Source organism: Panthera pardus, unplaced genomic scaffold (genome assembly GCF_024362965.1).
Source record: "Panthera pardus isolate Hobbes unplaced genomic scaffold, ASM2436296v1 HiC_scaffold_25, whole genome shotgun sequence".
NCBI classification, from domain to species: Eukaryota; Metazoa; Chordata; class Mammalia; order Carnivora; family Felidae; genus Panthera; species Panthera pardus.
Genome location: NW_026526821.1, coordinates 4,502,368 through 4,523,643, shown reverse-complemented (window position 1 = coordinate 4,523,643; position 21,276 = coordinate 4,502,368). Strand labels below are relative to the sequence as shown.

The following is a 21,276-nucleotide window of genomic DNA, read 5'->3' as shown; positions in this document are numbered from 1 at the left end:
TGCGTTAGCCAGTGGATAGGTAATTCACGATGGCATCCGCTTTTTATTTTTTTTTTTCCCCATTCATTATCAGTTTTGTTTTTCTTCACTTCCTACATCCCCGCTGCCCATCACACGCCGACATGCACACGCATGCCAGGTAGCCATCGCAGCTCAGCTATTTCTCATGAGAGCACGCAGAGCCGACTGACCCAGCCTAGGGCATCTCAAAGAAATAGCTTCTGTGGCCGGGGGTGGGGCGGGGCAAAGGATACCGGGGTGGACAAAGTGACTTACACATGTCTGTTCATCTGTTTCTTTTAGAATGTATTATCCCTAGATGGTGGCTACAGTTTCTCCTCTTCCCGGCTATGCTATCCCACTTTGCATGCTGGAATTGCCTGGTCTTAGAAACCTCTAATAAGAATACTATTCTGTTGTGGGGGGGAGGGGAGGGGGCCCTACCACCTAACCTCTAAAGATAACTGAAAACAAAACAAAACAAAAAAAACCAAAAAAAAAGCACAAAAACCCACAAACCACAAAAAAAAAATGGAATGAAATCCTTAATTGGCAAAAATGTAGTGTAACAGCAATCAAAAAAGGCATCTACATAAAAGTGACTAACTGACCGTTTACTGTACCAAAAGTTGGCATCTGAGAACTATGACAAGCCCATATTGACCCCCCGACTCTGTACTAGATGCTGTGCTAGACCCCCGAACCCCTACTAACACCTGCCTGCACTTCTGTGACTCTGTTCTGCAAGTAAATATAAGTATTAACATACGTGATAAATAAAAATTCTCTGCATGTTTCAGCAATCCCTGTATCCTGCGTCTGTCTTCTGTCTTTCTTCTTTTGTCTGTCCTTTCCCACAAAGGCACAAAGAGAAAGGTGTAGGACCGAAAGAAACTTAATACAGCGTAGCCTTCCCCCACCACTTGGTTAGCTGAAGGGGGGGAGGGAAGGGACTTTTAAAATAAAACCCCAGGCGATAGGCTTCGCGGACACACTGGGGGAGGGAGGGGGCCACGTCCCCAAAGCATTTCCAGCCCCACCCAGTGTTTTAGTCCATCAGATCAAAAGTGTGGCGGTTGATACATAACTTGGCTTTGTTAAGTAGTTTAGAGACATCTGAGGAATTTGCTCTGAATTTCACAATCAACGTTAAATTCATTAAGCGATAGTAAAAATGATGATAGACCTGCCAGCCCCGGTATAATGTCTCCATCTACATAGTAATTGCTTCAATGGAAGAATTTTATGTTTTAGTATTACACACCCGAATTAGATTTCAGATTTCTGTTTTAGCTGTTTTATACTTGATCTACTCCCACACCTATTCACATACGTAGATGAATACTGAACACGTTCTCAAAATATCCGTATTTAAGACTGGAAGTTTTCCAATTACCATACTACTACTTAGACCAAAATATCAAACCGAATGAAAGAACCTCCTTTCTGGAAGGACTCGCCTCTTGCTCCACGTGCATTTGGGTAGTTAATACCGGACGTCTCTAATTTCAACTACTGTGGGACCTTGAAAGCTAGGGTGACGTCATGGCTCTCGTTACCATGGAAATGGAGCCTGTTTTTAATGAATGGGATTTGTCCCGTGGGGTTCTAGGTAAACCTGGGCCTGTGTGCGAACATTCGGGGCAAACGCGCATCCTTTCAACATTTCTGACGTCTACGTAACTGACTCGGACTCTAGCACCAAGTCTGGACGTGGTTCCCGATTTCAGAAATGAGCTTCAGTGGTGCACACACACGAGCAGAAAGGTCCCACAGGGCTCGGGGCTCCCGTCCCTTTCCATGGAGGGTGGCGGCAGTAAGCAGGAGTCTGGGGGCCAGGGCACCCTTGCCATCGGGGCGTGGATGCCACGCTCCTGGTTTGCAGGACCCCTCTTGCTGTCCTGCCTGTTCCTCAAATTCTCCTGACTCCCAGCACTTGTAAGTGGCCGTGAGGGGGTTCCTTCCTGGTACGGTCTTTTACCCCAGCCTCCCCACCGATAAGAACACCTGTAAACCAGCTTTTTAGTCTGACGTTAAAAGCAGTTGCTCCAAAGCCAGGGTAACAGAAAGCGGGCTGACCCTGCCTGGGAAACGGGGGAAATGAAGTCAGGAAGTGTGGACCCACCCCTCAGATTGATAGGCAGATCTTTATTTTGGTAAGAATGAAATACTTAATGCTAGCTATGACCGCTCCTTGAAAAAAGTCACGAGCGGGATCTTCGGAGGTGGGGGCAGAGCTGTTGGCAGGCGAGCACGTGCCGCCCCCCCTCCCCCTTCGAGAGCTCTCTTCTCCACTCCGCACTCCTAACCATGCTGCCAGGCTGCGGATGCTGTCACTCCCCCTCCGCGTCTTCCCTACACTAACACACTGTCGCGTGCTGCTCCTGAGGGGCCACGGGGTTAATTTCTACCCCTGTGCCGGGACTCCTGGTGAAATCAACCAACTGAAAGCGTCAAAAATGAGGAATTTTGACATTTTCTCTAAAAATTATACACAGCAAGGAAAAGTGAGCCCCGTGCCCTCTCCTGCCTCTGGCGCACTTTTCAGCCTCAGTTTCCTCTGGGAGGGGGGAGCACCTTAACCTCCCGTGACCGTGCTGTCTCGTCCCGGGGCTCAGTACACGTAGGTATGTCCTGGATATTGGCTCCATGCCCCCCACCCAACGCCACAAGGTTGAGGCAATGGGTGTATTAAGATTTATACCCCAAGCAAGAGGTCCTTCTTACCCCTGCAGACACAAACTCTAGAATGTTCTTTGGTCGTGTCTCCAATGGAGGACAGTTGCCGGAAGACCCCTACAGCACTTGAGTTGATGTCACTGGGTGTAAACATTCCTCCAGGGGACCCCAGAAGCCAAAGGGTGTGACCTTTACTTATGGTCCCAGTGACCCTGAATAAAGATCACCATGTCCTATATGACTTACATTCGGGTCATAATTAAAAGGCCACTCAACCTCTAACCTCCAACCCCCCACCCCAGCACACAAGTCCCAGACCATACAGACTTCTGGGGGCAGAATCTCATTTATCCCCATTTACATTGAGGGGACCAATGTATATTATCACGTAGGAATGTCGTTGCTAGCTGACTGACATGATGACTTAATAAAAATGGCCTCAAAGCCTCAGAATCTGTAATCTCACCATCTGCGTTCACTGGTTCTCTGTATACTAAGCCAGTGACCAAGTAAGCCCCAAGAAGAACCATGAAACTTTTTCTCCTCCCTAGTATGTGACTGACATCACCCTCTTCCCCCCCAACACAAACACACACACACACACACACACACGCACGCACACACAGGGATGTTGATAAGGGCCAGGAGGAGCCTTTTAGGAAGTGTCGGTGTGCAATGGGGCTTCAAAAAAAAAAAAAAAACTGGAACCACACCTGAAATAGTCCATGAACCAGGTCTGACTTCTGGTACAGTAGCCTTGATTCTTATCTCGATGCCAATTTGCTAATCTCCCCAATCGGGCGTGTCCTCGGGACACATTTGGGAGGTTATAATTTGAAACCACCTTTATTCAGGAACCTCCAATCTGTACAGATCTGAATCCGCAGGTCTTTCAAGAACAGAATACTATGCTTTTAGTTGGAATATCTTGACTAAAGAGACGCTGTTCGCCAATGTGATGCAATATGATTTCTTTTTCTTTTCAATCCCACTGTAGTGAGAAGGCAACCAAAGTGCAGGACATCAAAAACAACCTGAAAGAGGCCATCGAAGTATGTGTTTGGGTCCTTTGTCTCTCGTTCTTCTCTTAGCTCCCCTTTCAGATAGTGCTGTCCCCCTGACTGCTTTGCTAAATCATTTGCAGACCATCGTGGCCGCCATGAGCAACCTGGTCCCCCCGTGGAGCTGGCCAACCCTGAGAACCAGTTCAGAGTGGACTACATTCTGAGCGTGATGAACGTGCCCGACTTTGATTTCCTCCCGTAAGCTAAGCTCTTGAATCATTCCTTTGCCCCCTCCCCTGTACAGTGGGCGGCACAGGGTGATGAGCTCTGGTGACCGGTCACCGGTGTATCGCATATAGGCACACCTGTGTCAGAGCCACAGTTCGGGCCGAACACATTTCTGTGATGCTGATTCTTATAAAAAAGTGAATTCCATTAGGGCTCAAAATCCTAATCATCATTAGGGCTTTGCTCAAGATGGGTGAGTGGAATTCTGTCACGCCTTGTAAATCTCCCCCCCCCCCCCACAAGTAAGCATCACACTTTATTCTCACGACGTTAGATGGTAGGTTTTTATAAAGGAAAACGTCGTGAGCTGTGGCAGCCTTAATTATTCCCTCGTACACGTCTTGTGACAAACAAAACCGTATGTTAAATATGGCACACAAATGCTAATTGTCCAGTTAAATGAAAGTATCCAAAGATACCAAGGAACGCAGAAGTGAAGTGCGAGCCCTGGTTTTATAAATGGAAGACATTCTCCTTTTAAAACAGTTTACTATTTGACCTTTATTAAGTTTTTTTTTCTTTTTATTTTTCTCTAAAATCAGTGCTTGCCTTGGGGCAGATGAAACCTTTTTTCTTTCTGTTTTTTTTTTTCCTTTGAAAAAAGAAAGGACTTTCACCTAAATTATAACTTGGGAGAGTTTCTTCTGCCCATCTGGTTGATGTGCAGGACCCTGTTTACAAAGGTTCTCTGTTCCATAAAGAACTATTTTTAGGGAACACAGAAGGAGCCATACCCAAACATACGTTTGACCCCTCTACTGTAGGGGAAGATTAGTTTATAAGAGGGGGACGGGAAACAAGATGGAAGATGCACCGTTTATAAGGCCCAGAAGGAAAGACTTGTCTACAGTTAGAACAATGAGTTATTGTTGCCTTTTGTCAGGCTTTCCTGGGAATTTGTGTTTGTGTATTTTAAATGGGCTTGGCTGCAAACTTACGCTAGCAGGGAAGCAGTATTCATAAGTATGGCTAGGTGAATTTTTTTTTTTAAATAGCGTGTTTGAAGAAAACTCCAGCAGTAAGAACAAATATACATAATGCATGTTTCTAATAGAGGGGAAAATGGCAGCCTATTGAAAATGCACCAGAACAGTAACCTTTTATCAGTCGTGCCGACATCTGAACTTTGTGTCCCCTACCTACCTTTAATCTTTCTCTTGGCTGAATTCACACTGAGAAAAACCCTCTCTTGCCTTGTAAGGGAAGACTGCCCCCATAGAATTAAAAATGTGTTCAAATGACACGTGAATCATAACCGATTGCAATTTAAAACGACACAGTTATTTGCTCCTTTGTTCCCATTAGGACCCTTCCCAAAGGACAGGCCACTGACAGGGCCACGTTTGCCAGTGGTTCCAAACCTATTACTTTTTTGGTAAAATTCAAATTTTCCTGGAAGGGAACTTCATCCCAAGCACATCTTACAAATGAAATATCTTGTTTTCACAACACTGAATCATTTCTTGGCATATTCTCCTAATGCAGATTAATGTATATCTTTCCCATATAAGCAATTGTGTAAAGAAGCAAAATTATTCGGTAGGTGACTATGTCCCGCCCCCCCCCCGCCCCCCCCCAAAAAAATACACCTAGGAAAACTACCCAAGACCCGTAATTCACAAGAAGAGACAGCAGGAATTAATTACTCTGGCTTTTAATTACGTTTCGCAAATTGAGTGAAAAGCCTTTTGAGCATGAAGTCGTTAACTTGGCTCTCAACTGGGAATCCCACCCCGTACTGGTCACACAGTGGACCGTGGTGTGGGGGTTAGGGGGGCAGCGCGGTGACGGCCTGGGCACAAGCTCATCGGTGCTCTCTCTCGTGTGTCTCAGGAATTCTACGAGCACGCCAAGGCTCTGTGGGAGGACGAAGGAGTGCGTGCCTGCTATGAGCGCTTCAATGAGTACCAGCTGATTGACTGCGCCCAGTAGTGAGTAACCTCTCTCCTGCCTCCGCACACGGGACGGGCACGCCTCGAGAAAGTGCTAGAAGCCTCTACTCCCGCTTGTCAAGTTCTTTGCGGAAGAGTTGCGTTCACAGAGGCCAGCCAGTCATTCTCACCTGCACTTAGAAAGTTCTAGTTGGAGTCATTTGTTCTATAAAGCCCTTAATTACACTTTTTAGTGCAGCGACATTATTTTATATAAACAATTAGTGCCTTTTAGAGCAAAATGATAATTACTTGCAAAAAGGTGACGCTCGAATTAATTAGCTTGAGGTAATTAATTGGATTGACCTCCAAGCTTTTAGAAAGAGCGGGCAGCTCTCGTACTTTGAATAATGTAAAAATGTTGTATTTTATTGCTATAATTTAAAAACCAAGGGAAATGGTGAGGACAAAAACATACCTCCCCCCTCCTCGGTAGCTAGCGGTTGCCTTGCTATTTCTGCCATCAGGTAAGTGACTACAGTTAGTCGAGTTAGGTTTTGTGTTGAATTCCATGTCCTACCCTTACCCATCCACTCCGGGCTTTGATTCAAGGATGCTTCCCCCTATTGGGGGGGGGGGGGGTCCTTCTCTGTCCCCCCTTCCAGTGGACATGACAACACATACCTGGAGAGTTGCCTTTTAAATAGCTTACCACCTCCCTCATCCTGTACATGTTAGATAGCAAATGCATGATGGTCAGAGCCGTAAAAAAATTCTTAACATTGCCTGTTGGCTGCTGTTGCACAAACATGCTAAGGGGTCGCAGTTAAAATATTCGGAAGCTGGAGTGTCTTGTGACCGGGCAGGTGGGGGTGGGGGAGGCAAAAGACATTTGTGGGGTTTCAACCTTTCTTCTATAGGTAGCTGAAACTCAGAAATGGCTTTGCTATTAGGTAGAAAATCCGAAGTACTCAGGACCAGGGTTCCAGGCTGGCTCACCAGAAGCTGAAATTGCCTTACTGAGGAATTTATTGTGAATACCAGTTGAATAAATAGGAGGCAGGAAGAGGTAGCAGCAAACAAACAGCAAGTTCCCTAGAATCCTGTTATCTACAAATCACAGAGGCACTTGGTAGGGTCTGTGAAACCTATCAATTTATCTTTCCTGGTCCCGCCTTCCATAGGAAGTGCACAGTGGATTATTTCCACTTGTCACATAGAGGGCTATTTCATGGCTGGGTATGCAGGCAAATCTGTGTATTTTCTCAAGGACAGAAAAACAGTCCATCTTGGCCAGTCCTGTGACCCCAACCCCCTACCACTTCTTCAACAAAGTCCCTGATTTTCTCAAAAGTTTGAACTGAAAGCTGGAAGTGCTAATTATAGTAACTCAAAACAAATGGAAATCCTGGAATTGTTTGCGTTTTGTATTTTGGATCCAAGTCAGAAGTACAGGTACAAGATTAGGAGGGTTTAACCCTCCCAGCTTTCAGTGCTCTGGAAGGGGAGGGCGTGACAGTTTCATTAACAGTAATTTAGCCAGCATTTTTTTTTGTTTTGTTTTGTTTTATTTCACACCATTTAAAAGTTTTCTTTTAAAGCAGCGTTAAACTGCTCCTGCAAGTTTATCAGAAAATGGCAACATTTGCACCGTTTATGGAAAGTTTTAAGGAAACCGGTGGGGGGGGGGGGGGTTGTGGAGTGAACATGGCTTAAAACTTTTAAAATGTCTTCCCTGGCGGGATGATTGGAACAGCCCTCTGTGCACACTTGACCAGCATGTTTCTGGTTGAACTGCCTTTATGTTCAGGTTGCCACACGGGTACCTTGACTATTTCTTAAGCTGCCTATTTTTATTTGTTGAGCTGGGGTTTGGCTGGCCCCGCTCCAGATGTCTCTCTCACAAGATTTGGTGCTGATGATCTATTTATAGAACTGTGGTTCTGTTGCCATGGCAACGTGCTGGAGGCCAGGGCGGCTGGGGAGCTATTTCTGGACTGGTGCTCTAATGTAGGACTGATTGGGCAAGTTAGTATATCCTCTAAGCCAGACTAACTCTAAAGTGGTAAAAAGGAAGGGGGGAAGAAAACTCACAGAATTTTGTTAAGTAGACTTTTCTCTCTCGGGGAGTTTCTTTTCTGATTAGCCCACTTTTAAAACAAATTCCAAGCCCCCTTTTCCCTCTCCCCCCCCCCCCCCAAAAATAACCCCCTGGTTTTAAACTTAATTTTCCATATTAATTAAATGACCCCAATCTTTCCAAAGTTAGTTTTCCTAATGGTGCCCAGTGAAGCAACTCGGGCAGGACCATCCTTGCTTTGGGAAGAAAGTTATGGCCACTGCCTGCTCCTCACGGAGAGCCTCCTTAGCGTGCATGATGGGCTCTGGGGCTCTGGGCCCCTCTTCTGTGCAGGACCCTTGCCATGGGAAGATCCATAACCTGGATGGCTGTGAGGTTTCTGAAAAACGCAAAGTCCCCTATCTGGAGTGTTGTATTTCATGGACCCAACAGAACGGAAGGGCACTGTGTGCTTATTTCCTGTTCGGTGTGGTTAGGGCAGAAAGGGGCCCTTTGTGTCCGCCTCCTTTGTTCTCTTTTAATAAGCGAGATTCTTAAAAAGTAGGAGGAAGGGATACCCGTTCTGAGTAATTCAAACAATCTCATTTTCATGAGTCCCTGGAGGGGAAAATCCTTGCTGCTTTTAAGTGTGCCATTTTACTCTTTACCCAAAAAAAGTGGAATGAAGCGGGGCAGCATACAGTTTTTGAATTCCTTGTCATTTTAGTCAAGGCCAGATAACTTGAAAATTTTAAATTTTTAGTCCTTATCAACGGCACAAGCTCAGATAGGCCTGATTTCGGGCCCTCTGCCGGCTGCCGGGCGCGGAACTGAGACCAGAGCCAGCCCTGCTCTCGTCCCGTGCTCTCCCTGTAGGCCGGGGCCCCCCAGCGAGAGTCCATTTTCCCGGTTCCTAGATCTACCAGCCAGACAGGTTGACCTTAAACGCTGCCTGCGCTAACCCCTCATAGGCATCGAGGCCTAAGCGTGAACGACAAGGCCCCCACTGACTTCCTGCGCCTAACTACCACACCGTCGTTTCCACTGAGCTCAACTAACTGTACAGCGAGGCGGGACTTGCGGGCAAATGCGGCATGAGCTCTTGGAACACCCCGGTGTGTCTGTCTTTTCCTCCCAGCTTCCTGGACAAGATCGATGTCATCAAGCAGGCCGACTACGTGCCCAGTGACCAGGTATGCAGAGCTCTCAGAATCAGAGGACTTGGAGCCCCCTTTCCAAGCTCGTCGGGATCTCTGCGCCCGGTGGGCGGTTGTTAATATTCCAGTTGGATTTGGTGAGATCCACTGACCCGGGTTTTGTTTTTAGGATCTGCTTCGCTGCCGCGTCCTGACTTCTGGAATCTTTGAGACCAAGTTCCAGGTGGACAAAGTCAACTTCCAGTAAGTGAACGATCCCCTTCTCAGAACGGACGCGTTTGCTTCTGTCCCGCCAGCAGCAGAGTGGCGGGACGGTGTCAGCCCTGTGGGGTGACCGGGTGTCCTCTGTCTCCTGCAGCATGTTCGACGTGGGTGGCCAGCGTGACGAGCGCCGCAAATGGATCCAGTGCTTCAACGGTACGCAGGCCGCGAGGAGCTCTGCTCCGGGGACGCTCCGCTCTCTTGACCGGTAAAGGTCATTCTCGCCTCTAACCCACACTGCTTCTGCTTTCTTGGGCCGCAGATGTGACTGCCATTATCTTCGTGGTGGCCAGCAGCAGCTACAACATGGTCATTCGGGAGGACAATCAGACCAACCGCCTGCAGGAGGCTCTGAACCTCTTCAAGAGCATCTGGAACAACAGGTGTGTGGTGCCCCGCCCCCCGGCTTCTCCCAGTTCTCTCACCCCGGGGTCCTGTCCCCGATCTCCAGGCCCCGTGCAAGCGCGTCAACCCCTTAGCGCGTCCTTTTCCCGGACCTTAAACCTGCACCCTCTCTGCCAGATGGCTGCGCACCATCTCCGTGATCCTGTTCCTCAACAAGCAAGACCTGCTCGCTGAGAAAGTCCTCGCTGGAAAATCGAAAATTGAGGACTACTTTCCAGAATTTGCTCGCTACACTACTCCCGAGGACGGTACGTACGACCTCCCGCCGAGGGCCGGGCCCTTCTCGGGTTCACGGGGCCTGTACGCTCACGAATGTGCCAGACGTGTCCGTTCCCGGAGGGTTTTCATGCCAGTGGAGTTTAAGAGTCCCCTCAATGAACAACCTCTAGAAGAAAGGAAGCCTCTCTGCGTTCCCGCCCCCAGACTCTAAGGGAGCTTGCGGGGAAGCAAGAGAAGCTTCTTTCTGCCTATTTGCCTATGGAGAAATGAAGGGGCCCGGTGATGCCAGCTCTCTGGCTCTGCTCGCTGAATGACCTTACCCCGATTTTTCTGTTCTTCGTAGCTACTCCCGAGCCCGGAGAGGACCCACGCGTGACCCGGGCCAAGTACTTCATCCGCGACGAATTTCTGGTGAGTAGAGCCCCTCCTCTGGTTCTCTCTCGTTCTTTTTCTCAGCGGTGTGAATTGACTGACTTCAGTGTGGGGACTGACCTCTCCAGTTCCCTTTGGTTTCACCAAGGACCGGTGTGAACTTTAGCGGAACCTCGGTAGCTGGTCGATCGTCTGCGGTAGGCGCCCCGCGGGCGCCGGTGGGGACGGTGTGGTCTGACTGTGTGGTCTTGTGTTTGCGCCACAGAGAATCAGCACTGCCAGTGGAGACGGGCGTCACTACTGCTATCCCCACTTCACCTGCGCCGTGGACACCGAGAACATCCGCCGTGTGTTCAACGACTGCCGTGACATCATTCAGCGCATGCACCTTCGTCAGTACGAGCTGCTCTAAGAAGGGAACACCCAAATTTAAGTCAAGCCTTAAGCACAATTAAGAGTGAAACGTAATTGTACACGCAGTTGATCACCCACCATAGGGCATGATTAACAACGCAGCCTTTCCTTTTCCCCCCAAGTGATTTTGCGAAATCCCCTCTTCCCTTCAGCTTGCTTAAATATTCCAAATTTAGAAAGCTTAAGGCGGCCTACAGAGAAAAAGAAAAAAAAACAAAGGCCACAAAAGTTCCCTCTCTCTTTCAGTGAATAAAATAACAGCAGCAAACAGAAATAATGAAATAAAAGAAATAAATGAAATAAAAGAAATAAATGAAATAAATGAAATAAATATTGTCTTGTGCAGCATTAAAAAAAATCAAAATAAAAATTAAATGTGAGCAAAAGGATGTGAGTCCTGCCAGTCATTTACGGTTTCGAGCAAAAGCCCCCTCGTTCGTGGTCTTGACCACGTATCGGAAGTCGTTAACCTAACGTGGGTTTCTGAAAACAATTTGCAGATAAAGTCCACCCCTGCCCTGGACCCAAGCCCGGGCCCCACACAAAACCATTAGCCCGTGTAAAGAATTCGGCCTTGACCATCGATGGCCGCCGCCTCCGTTCGATCAACCTCCCTTGTACATGTCTTCACAGTGTGCCTGCTGGACCTAGAGTCTCCCCCAAATGGGTGTCAGGTCTGGGGCTCCCCGGCTAGCTGGAGGATATGGACTCAGTTATGTGGGGGGAAATGGGAGGAAGTCAGTGTTGCCGATGCACGAGGGAAGGTGGGGTTACTCGTGAGACGGTGTGCGACGTGGGCCCGGAGCCAATCACCCCGTCGTGCACGTTACATATCTTATGATTCTGTCGGTTATCCCTCGAAGCTGGGGACACGATGGAACGGGAGCCATCGAATAGAAAGACACGGTTTTGAAACAAATGGTTAAACATTTGGGGGGAAACTTAAGCTGGATCCCTACCTTGTTCCATACACCAGGGAATTTTATGTGGCTCAATCATATGATTAAATACAAACAAGTACTTGAAAAAGGGTATTTTTACAGTTAAAATACTGGTTTGTAGAAGGCCTAAGCATGACCTAATATCCAAAAGCCACGGGGGTGGGGTGGACTATACGATACGAAGATTACATGAAACAAAATATGAATGGGGTGGAGACTGGGTGAAGATCTCTAACAAAGAGTTGATTTCCCCAATAAGCACGATACTCTTAAAAGCTAATCAACGGTCGTAGAAATGCAAAGTATGCGAACATACAGTTTAAAAAAGAAGACACAATTAACATCAGGAAAAATGGGGAGTCTCCTAATGCACGACAAAGTTGCATTGTTGGCGGTGGGGGTGGTCAGCCTTCATAGGCCCCACGTGAAACTCATTAAAGCTATAATGAACCGTGGCTTGAACCTGGGGTCTACTGGAGCCCCCTTGATCTTCATCCCCGGGCTCATCCCTTAAGCTTGTGGTCCCCCCCCGCCCCCCGGCACTGCTTCCTGGAGCAGCGGGAGGAACTGCACCACCAACCACCGCACCCTCTGAAACTGGTCAAATGAAATATTAAGTTGATTCTGTAAATCAGACCAAAACTCCACTTATTTTCCAGGTAAAGTTAATCCGAACCAAATTAATCCTCTAGCATACATAGCTCATCAGAAGTGAGCAAAATATAAGCCCCAAGGAGGGCAGAGAAAGTAGCAAATAACCTATTTCCATAAACCCTTCGAAAGCTTCCTATGTAATATTCCATCCACATAAAAACTGTGTGTATGCTATGCAGATTTAATCGCAAAACAACCCTCAAAAGCCCCCCCAAATTAATACACACTCCCCCAAATTAACAGCAATCTACGTAACAGATTATGCAAATACGGCCAAAGACCAGCCCACCAATCCCATCATCCTCCAAAGTACTCCAAATACATAACTAAAACCTGTGTACCAGCCATCAAGACCACAGCCCACCAAGATGACCGACTCTTCCAAAATGGCTGCCTGTATGCCCCCTCCGTAGAAATCCCAGAACCTTCTCTGAATAATCCACGTAAGATTACCGTAACACTAGCCACAGATCCATCAAAATTAGCAAACCAATCCTCAGGCCATAGAGCAGTTACACCAAGAACAAGATACCCCACAACCCTACCCCCCTCGCTGGTCCACACTGGCAGACACTGTATAATGACCTCCAGAGGGAGGGTCATAAAAGTCACAATTATCCAGTACCTATTATGTGCCAACCACTGCCCAATGAGCTTGTTTTGGCCATCACCACCATTTTACCAAGGAGTCAACAGAAGCCTAGAGAGGCCAAAGCACCTTGCTACAAGAAACATGGCTAGTAAACAGGGAAAATGGGCTTCAAACTCAGGTAGCCAAACCCCACTGCTTGACTACCACACCATACTGTCCTTCTAGAAGATACAGAAAAAAGAGGGAAAGGTCTCCTTTGTTCTTTCCAGGATGCCAGCTGTCAGGAGTCCATGACTTGTGACCCCAAAGGGAAATCCTGCAGGGCTCTCCTGGATTCCAGAGCCAGTCAGGTGGTCATGGGACAGATGGGTTGGTGATGGAGCAGGGAGGGGGTCCTGTTCCCTCAGAGAGTGGCGTTGGACATACTCCTGCCCTCCCACCAGTTCAGAGGTTTGCTGTGGGGCCGCTGTCGGTCACTCAAATGTGTCTGAGGGTTCCTTCTATTCCTCAGGACTTACTCCTTCTACTTAAAACATTCCCATTTCTGTTTTCCCTCTGAGCTGGCCCCAAACATAACTTGTAGAGGGCTACTTTAAAATCTAAAATCTAAGATCTTCAGAAAGCTAAATAATTATGAAGAATTTCATTTAAATCTTTGATTACAAGTAGCCATTAGTTTTTAAAATTTCAGCTGAATTTTACATCTCTGTTTCTACAGGTAACAGTTTGTTAATCACAATGTTTTAGGTATCACTTTTGTTATTCACGGTGTCTTAGATACCACTTTCCAAAGGTACATAGACTATATATAACCACAGACCTTTTAGAGAATAAATAAAAACACAGTAATAAACCACCAAGCCCCCAATAAGGCCTAATATGAGGAGGGTCTAGAATTGAGCATAATCTTTTTTTTTATTAGTTTTTTAATGTTTTATTTATTTTTGAGACAGAGAGAGACAGAGCATGAACGGGGGAGGGGCAGAGAGAGAGGGAGACACAGAACCCGAACAGGCTCCAGGCTCTGAGCCTTCAGCACAGAGCCCGATGTGGGGCTCGAACTCCCGAACCGCAAGATCACGACTTGAGCCGAAGTCGGGCGCTCAACCGACTGAGCCACCCAGGCGCCCCGAGCGTAATCTTTATCCATCTTCATTTTTATTTAAATGTGGGCAAAATCACACCCCCAAAATGACCACCACTGCAAAACCCTCCTATGTCAAATGGCATTCTCTTCTAATAGTTTCTTGGACATCTGGTCATCTCTTTATACAACAAATGTATGGGGATCCCGTGTGGGACCTCAGCCAGCCACGGAGAGTTTTGCTCTCATGGGGTTTCTATTCTATCAGGGGAGGCATACATTTACTAAATAAATAATCAAAAGAATTCCAGATGGTGACAACATCTCTGAGCTAACGACAAGACTGGGGCAATAGGGAATGGGAAGTATTTAGGAGGGATTCCACTTGAGGTAGAATAGCCAGAGAGGGCCTCTCGAGGGAGGTGACTTTTCTTATGGGAATGCAAAAGATGAGAAGGGGCTAGCCATCCATATATGAGTAGCTAACATCGGTATTTTATATTAATATTGATTATTAAAGCATTATGATTGGGGCATCTGGCTGGCTCGGTCGGTGGAGCACGCATTTCTTGATCTTGGGGTCATGAGTTCAAGCCCACATTGGGTGTAGCGATTATTTAAATAAATAAAAAACTAAAAAAAAAAAAAAAAACCACATTATAATTAACACTTATGGGTTACTTTACCATGGGATTAAGTGCTGTCCTAGGCCCTTTTTGTGGACTATCTCATTTAATCTCTTTGAAACCCTTTGAGGATGCGTCCTATCATCTGTACAAGATGTACCCAATCTGTACCCCACTGTACAAAATTGTGAAAAGTGATATCTAAAACACTCTGAATAATTTATGCAAATTATGCTTTTAACAACAGTTACACTAAAAACGCCACTGCAGTAAGCACTTAATTTGAGGGATTGCTACCCAGGTTCCTATTTTAGAGTTAGGGGATTTGGTGTCTCTGTGATAATCTTTCTGTGCTTAATTAAACACTCATATACTATGAACAACTCAAGTTTTCTGGTTTTGTCTCATTTATCCTCTGTATCGGTTAAGAATGTGTCCGGCTGCACATAACAGACCCCTGACCTGGAGTGGCACGGATGAAAAGAGGCTTGTAACTCACTTCACAAGAATCCTGAAGAATTCTGAGGGTGGTTTCTGATGTTATTTAAGCAGCTCATCAATGGCAGGCCGAGGCCTCCACGATTCTCTTGGCTTCTCTCTCAGGCTCACAAGATTAGGTATCACATCTTAGCCCAAGGCAGAGAGGACAGGGACAGACAGCCCAGCCGACTCCCTCTTTTATCAGGAATGCAAATGCTTTGTAGCTGCCCTTCCATTTTCTCCACCATGTGAAATACACACAGATGCCTGGATAGCAAGATAGTTAGATGGCTAGATAAGTAGCCAGGTAGCTGGGCAGACAGAAAAATATATATTTAATAACAATATCACACACACACACACACACACACACACACACACACGATTGATAATTTCCTGTGGCACAGACCCTGAAGGAACATCTAGAAAGATATATCGAGTCCCTGCAGTTTTTAAGGATTGGGGAAGAAGACAGGAAGAAACTTTCAAATCATAAGAGATTAATTTGTAGAATTCTATGTAAATCAGTTTGAAAGCCTAGATGAAATAGATGGTTGTCCAGAAAAAACACTGTGTCTCAAAACTGACCCCAGGGGAGACTAAATAAATAAATAAATTAATTAATTAATTCTAAGCAAATCAGTTACCATAATACAGAGCCTAGTGAAGCACCATGACAAGAAGGCTCGGGGCTCTTGCTGGAGTGGGGAGGCAGTGAGTGGAAGGAAACATGAGGGAGGCTTTGGGGGCATCTGTTTGTAGACCTAACTGCTGATTAAACAACTGTGAGAAAATTGACTGAGCTATACACCTATGATTCGTGCAGATTTCAGTCTGCATACTTAACAAATGTATACTTTGAAGTGAGAGAAAGGAAGAAGGCACCAGACCCAGGTCGTTTCACAGAGAATTCTACGAAACTGTTCAAGATCAAATAATTCTAATGCTGCTTAAATTATTCCAGAGTATCACCAAAGGAAAATTTCAAAGTTATTATCGTAAAGCAAGTATAACATGGATTCTAAAACATGCCAAACACTGCATCTGAAAATGAAATTATAGACCAATCTCACTTATGGTATCAGTGTGAAAATCTTAAAATAGAAGCAAACAGAATCCAATATTACACTTAAAAAATAATACATCCTGGGGCGCCTGGGTGTCTCAGTCGGTTGGGCGTCCGACTTTGGCTCAGGTCACGATCTCATGGTTTGTGAGTTCAAGCCCCACGTCAGGCTCTGTGCTGACAGCTCAGAGCCTGGAGCCTGCTTTGGATTCTGTGTCTCCTTCTCTCTCTGCCCCTCCCCCACTTATGCTCTGTCTCTATCAAAAATAAATAAACGTAAAAAAATTAAAAAATAATAATAATACATCATGCCTAGGGGAGATGTATTCTACAAATGCAAGGTTGGTTCAATATTAGCAGAACAGCAATATGTGCCAAAATTTAATACCCATTTATATTTTTGGAAATCCAATAAAACAGTAATCAATGGGTGCCTTCTTAATGTAATGACTACATATATACTATATATATATATATATATATATACACATATATATATATATACATACACATATATATAACCTATCTCTGTATAATATACGTAGTACACCATATATGTGCATATATATACCTAAAATATACTTTATCTCCTACGTTTTATATATTAATATACTAAATATTATAAACATATTAATTATATTTAAATATATTATTTATATTAATAATTGATTATGCAACCAATTACTATAGACATATTAAATATCTATAAAATTTCTTTCTCCCCAAACCAACATTTTACTTAATGAGAAACCTCTAAAAGCAGGAACAAGCAGGAACCTCTAATGTCAGGAACAAGAAACAAAAAAGACAAGGATGCCATATTGCCCTACTATTTATCATTGTATTGGTAATATACGCTAATTCAACTAGACAAAAGAAAGCAATTAAAGGCTTGAGAACTCGAAAGAAAGAAGTAAAACTTCTATTTTTATCTTTCACTGCAAATGATGTAAGTATCATGAGTCCCCCAAAAAAATCCACAGAAAAATTACTAAAAAGTAAGAATGTAGGAAAGAACAGGTTTATGAGATCAACATGAAAAATCAGTAGTCTTTCAACAATGGATGGAACAGCCAGACAGGAAGTCAATAAACAGCTGACATGAACAATACTATCGACCAAGTGGACCTAACAGATATATACAGAACTTTCTTCTGAGCAGGAACAGGATAAATCAACGTTAGGTCACAAATTTAAGAAGACCAAAATTATTCTAAGTGTCTTTCCCATCCAAAATGAAATAAAACTAGAAATCACTAAGTAACAGTAAGAAATGAGAAAATTCAAATATGTAGAAACTAAACAATACATTCTTGAATGACTTTAGGGTCAAAGAGGAAATTAAAAGGAATTTTAAGATTTTTATTTATTGTTTGTTTTAAAAAAATTTTTTTAGGTTTATTGATTTGTTTTGGGAGAGACAGAGACAGTGCAAGTGGGGGAGGGACAGAGAGAGGAGGAGACAGAGAACCCCAAGCAGGCTCCACGCTGCCAGCACGGAGCCCGATGTGGGGACCAAACCCACGAAACTGCGAGATCATGACCTGTACCAGAACCAAGAGTTGGATGCCTAGCCAACTGAGCCACCCAGGTCAGGTGGCCCAGATTTTCTTTTTAAGTAACCTCTACACCCAACACAGAGCTCGAACCCACAACCCTGAGACCAAGAGTCACGTGCTCCACCAACTGAGCCAGCCAGGCACCCCGAGCGGAATTTTCGAAGTACCTTGAGACAGACAAAAATGAAGATACAACACACCAAAACCTAAGGGATGCAGCGAACAGAGTACTAAAGGGGACGTTTATAGTGATCAACACCTACATTAAACAAGAGGAAAGATCTCAAAATGAACAACCTAACTTTACACCTCAAGGAACTAGAGAAAACAAACTAAGCATAAAGCTAGCAAAAGAAAGGAAATAATAAGATATGGGCAGACATATATCAAATATAAAAACAACAGGAAAGAAATCCCAGAAGCTGGTTCTTTGAGAAGATAAACAAAAGCAACAAACCCTTAGCCAGACTAAGAAAAAAAGGGAGAAGACTCGGGAGCATGTGGCTGGCTCAGTCTGTGGAGAAAGTGACTTTTGATCTCGAGGTCCTGGGTTTGAGTCCCAACTTGGGTGCAGAAATTGCTTAAAAATAATTTTTTTTTTTTTTTAAAAAGAGAAAAGACTCAAATTTAAAAAATCAGAAATGGGGGCACCTGGGTGGCTCAGTCGGTTAAGCGTCCGACTTCGGCTCAGGTCATGATCTCGTGATTCGTGAGTTCGAGCCCCGCGTCCGGCTCTGTGCTGAAAGCCCGGAGCCTGGAGCCTGGAGCCTGCTTCAGAGTCTGTGTCTCCCCCTCTCTCTGTCCCTCCCGTGCTCTGTCTCTCTCTCTGGTCTCTCAATAATAAACATTAAAAAATTAAAAAAAAAAAAAAAAGAAATAAGAGTTATAAGGGAATATTATGAACAATTCTATGCCAACAAACTGGATAACGCAGAAGTAGATAAATTCTTAGAAACATATAACCTACCAAAACTGAGTAAGAAGAAACAGAAAGCCTGAACAAACCAATAACAATGCAGGAGACCGTATCAGTAATCAAAACTCTCCCAACAAAGAAAAGCCCAGGACCAGATGGCTTCATGGGTGAATTCTACCAAACATTCCAAAATAACAGAGAAAGAGGGAAGACATTCAAACTCATTTTATGAACCCAGTATCATCCTGACACCAAAGCCAGATAAAGATACCACAAGAAAAGAAAACTACAGGCCAGTATCTCTGATGAACACAGATGCAGAAATCCTCAGTGAAATACTAACAAACCAAACTTAACAGCACATTGAAAGGACCATACACCATGACCCAGTGGGATTTAGCCCTTTAAGATGCAAAGATAATTCAATATATGCCAATCAATCAATGTGATACAATACATTAACAAAATGAAGGATAAAAAATTACATGAGCATCTCAACTGATGCAGAAAAACATTTGACAAAGTTCAATATCCACTCACGAGAAAAACTCTCAACAAAATAGGTACAGAAGGAACTCACCTCAACCCGGTAAAGGTCAATATGAAAAAAGTCCACAGCTAATACCATAATCAATGGGGGGAAACTCAAAGCTTTGTCCTCCAAGATCCAGTACAAGGCAAGAATGCTAACTCTTGCCACTTCTGTTCAGCATAGTACTGGAAATTGTAGCCAGAACAATTAGACAAGAAAAAGAAGTAAAAGTCATTCAAACTGGAAAGGAAGAAGCAGACGTATCTCTGTTTGCAGGTGACTGGATTCACATATGTGGAAAACTCTAAAGACTCAAAAACAAAAACTGTTAGAATAAATGAACTCAGCAAACCTGCAAAATTAAAAATCAACACATAAAAATTAGCCACGTTTCTCTACACGAACAACAAACTATCCAAAGAGGAAGTTAATTTTTTTGTTAAGTTTTTTAACGTTTATTTATTTTTGACAGAAAGAGAGAGAGAGACAGAGCATGAGAAAGGGAGGGGCAGAGAGGGAGACACAGAATCGGAAGCCGGCTCCAGGCTCCGAGCCGTCAGCACAGAGCCCGACGCGGGGCCCGAACCCACAAACCGCGAGATCGTGACCTGAGCCGAAGTCGGTCGCTCAACCGACTGAGCCCCCCAGGCGCCCCAGCGACAGAAATGTTTTAACTCTCCTCCCACACCAGAGCCCTTTTCAGTTTGGCCTCAGAAGCCAGAAACCAGCTGTTCCTGGAGGAAAGAAGGTTAACGACACAGGGGGTGCTATGCTACAAGAATAGACTCAAGATGCAGTGGCCACTGAACTTGGTATCTTGGGAACGGAGACTGCTACTGTCAGAGGCAGACAATCAGAGACCTACAACTACTTGCTTGCTAAGAAACTTAAGAGGAAATGTCAAGAACATACACAAAAGAATGAGACAAACATGTAGATGAATATATGCACGGTGGCAAAAAAAAGGAGGGGGTCAAAGGAAGAGGAAAATGGGCAAGGTCATCTCGCACAGAAACAACCCGTTAAAGAGAGTCTGGGGGACAGACTAGAAATGAACTATCAAGGCCGGTAGGAGATCGCAGAGGACGATCTGCAAGAGAAAGTGGCTGATGAAATTTCATTCAGGTTGCAGAAACCAAAGAGAGATCTGATAAGCAGTGAGGCTGACTGGGGAACAAAGGGTCAGCTGAACTTCTGATGGAAACCGCTGAAGTCGCCTCAATGGCGGCCTTTCCACAATGCACGCTGGTTGAAGACCAGGTGGCGTTTTCCTGAATCTCCTGAAACCCATTCCCAGTGTCGACGAGGAACAAATTAAGGACGTGTTCTGCGCTGGAAATCAAAAGGAGTATGAACATAAAAAGGCTGCTCGGAAGAGAGGAACACAAGCGTTGGGGGAAAAAAAGGTGAAACAAACTAAGAATCTAGATGTTCAACAAGTTGACAAGACATGACGAGAAACTTCTGCAAGCGATATGAATGAGGGGCTGGCCTCTCTCTCTCTTTTTAATGTTTATTTTTGAGCGAGAGAGAGAGAGCGCGCGCAAGCAGGGGAGGGGCAGAGAGAGAGGGAGACGCAGAATCCAAAGCAGGGCTCCAGGCTCTGAGCTGCCGGCACAGAGCTCGACGCGGGGCTCGAACTCATAGACTGCGAGATGATGACCTGAGCTGAAGTCAGACGCTTGCTTAACCGACTGAGCCACCCAGGCGCCCCTGGGGCTGGCCTCTCTCGACAAGCCCCTGGGAGGCCGGGGAGAGACAAAGGTGGCCGCAGAGAAGCCATCAAGGTTGATGATTCTCACGATTTGGACTGGGTATCTTTCAGTACATTTTGAAGCATAAGCCTTTCTAAAATAACATTGTAATAAGCCATTTCTACTGAGATTGCTTTGTTTCACTTTGCACTGATAAACATAAAAATCTGGACAGAAAGAACTGTTTTCTTGTTTAAAAAAGAATTGCATTTGTGGGGAAATGAATGTTATTGACAGAAACATTTCTCAAGTCTGACAAAATACTTAAAAGTATATAGCAGAGGATTTAATTTCTCAATCTGTTGTATGTGTTGTTACTAATCGATAATTACTTTTGGCCAGG

General features: G+C 45.0%; 2 protein-coding genes and 1 pseudogene across 3 annotated transcripts in view; all 3 read left to right on the top strand.

The window, feature by feature from the left end:
- The window catches only part of LOC109253466 (neuroendocrine secretory protein 55), a 61,551-nt gene extending 57,628 nt beyond the window's left edge, over positions 1-3,923 (top strand). For both annotated transcript variants that reach the window (XM_019426414.2, XM_053890098.1), the window contains 2 exons: positions 3,677-3,731; positions 3,824-3,923. The gene's annotated coding sequence lies outside the window, so the exon portion shown is untranslated. The remainder of the gene's footprint in view (positions 1-3,676; positions 3,732-3,823) is intronic.
- Positions 3,924-5,794: 1,871 nt separating this feature from the next.
- On the top strand, positions 5,795-10,987 carry LOC109253465 (guanine nucleotide-binding protein G(s) subunit alpha). The gene is made up of 8 exons (XM_053890099.1): positions 5,795-5,902; positions 9,040-9,094; positions 9,228-9,301; positions 9,417-9,475; positions 9,582-9,702; positions 9,842-9,972; positions 10,287-10,354; positions 10,581-10,987. Exons 4-8 carry the CDS (start codon positions 9,418-9,420, stop codon positions 10,725-10,727), a joined length of 525 nt encoding a protein of 174 aa, XP_053746074.1. The 5' UTR covers positions 5,795-5,902; positions 9,040-9,094; positions 9,228-9,301; position 9,417; the 3' UTR covers positions 10,728-10,987.
- Positions 10,988-11,313: 326 nt separating this feature from the next.
- On the top strand, positions 11,314-21,014 carry LOC109253363 (phosphorylated adapter RNA export protein-like; annotated as a pseudogene).
- Positions 21,015-21,276: the final 262 nt, after the last annotated feature.

Bases quoted from the DNA above. Each gene is read 5' to 3' on its own strand.
- LOC109253465 (XM_053890099.1), top strand. From the start codon at position 9,418: ATGTTCGACGTGGGTGGCCAGCGTGACGAGCGCCGCAAATGGATCCAG. The intron at 9,703-9,841 runs GTGTGTGGTGCC...CCTCTCTGCCAG, and splicing joins AAGAGCATCTGGAACAACAG to ATGGCTGCGCACCATCTCCG. The intron at 9,973-10,286 runs GTACGTACGACC...TGTTCTTCGTAG, and splicing joins CTACACTACTCCCGAGGACG to CTACTCCCGAGCCCGGAGAG.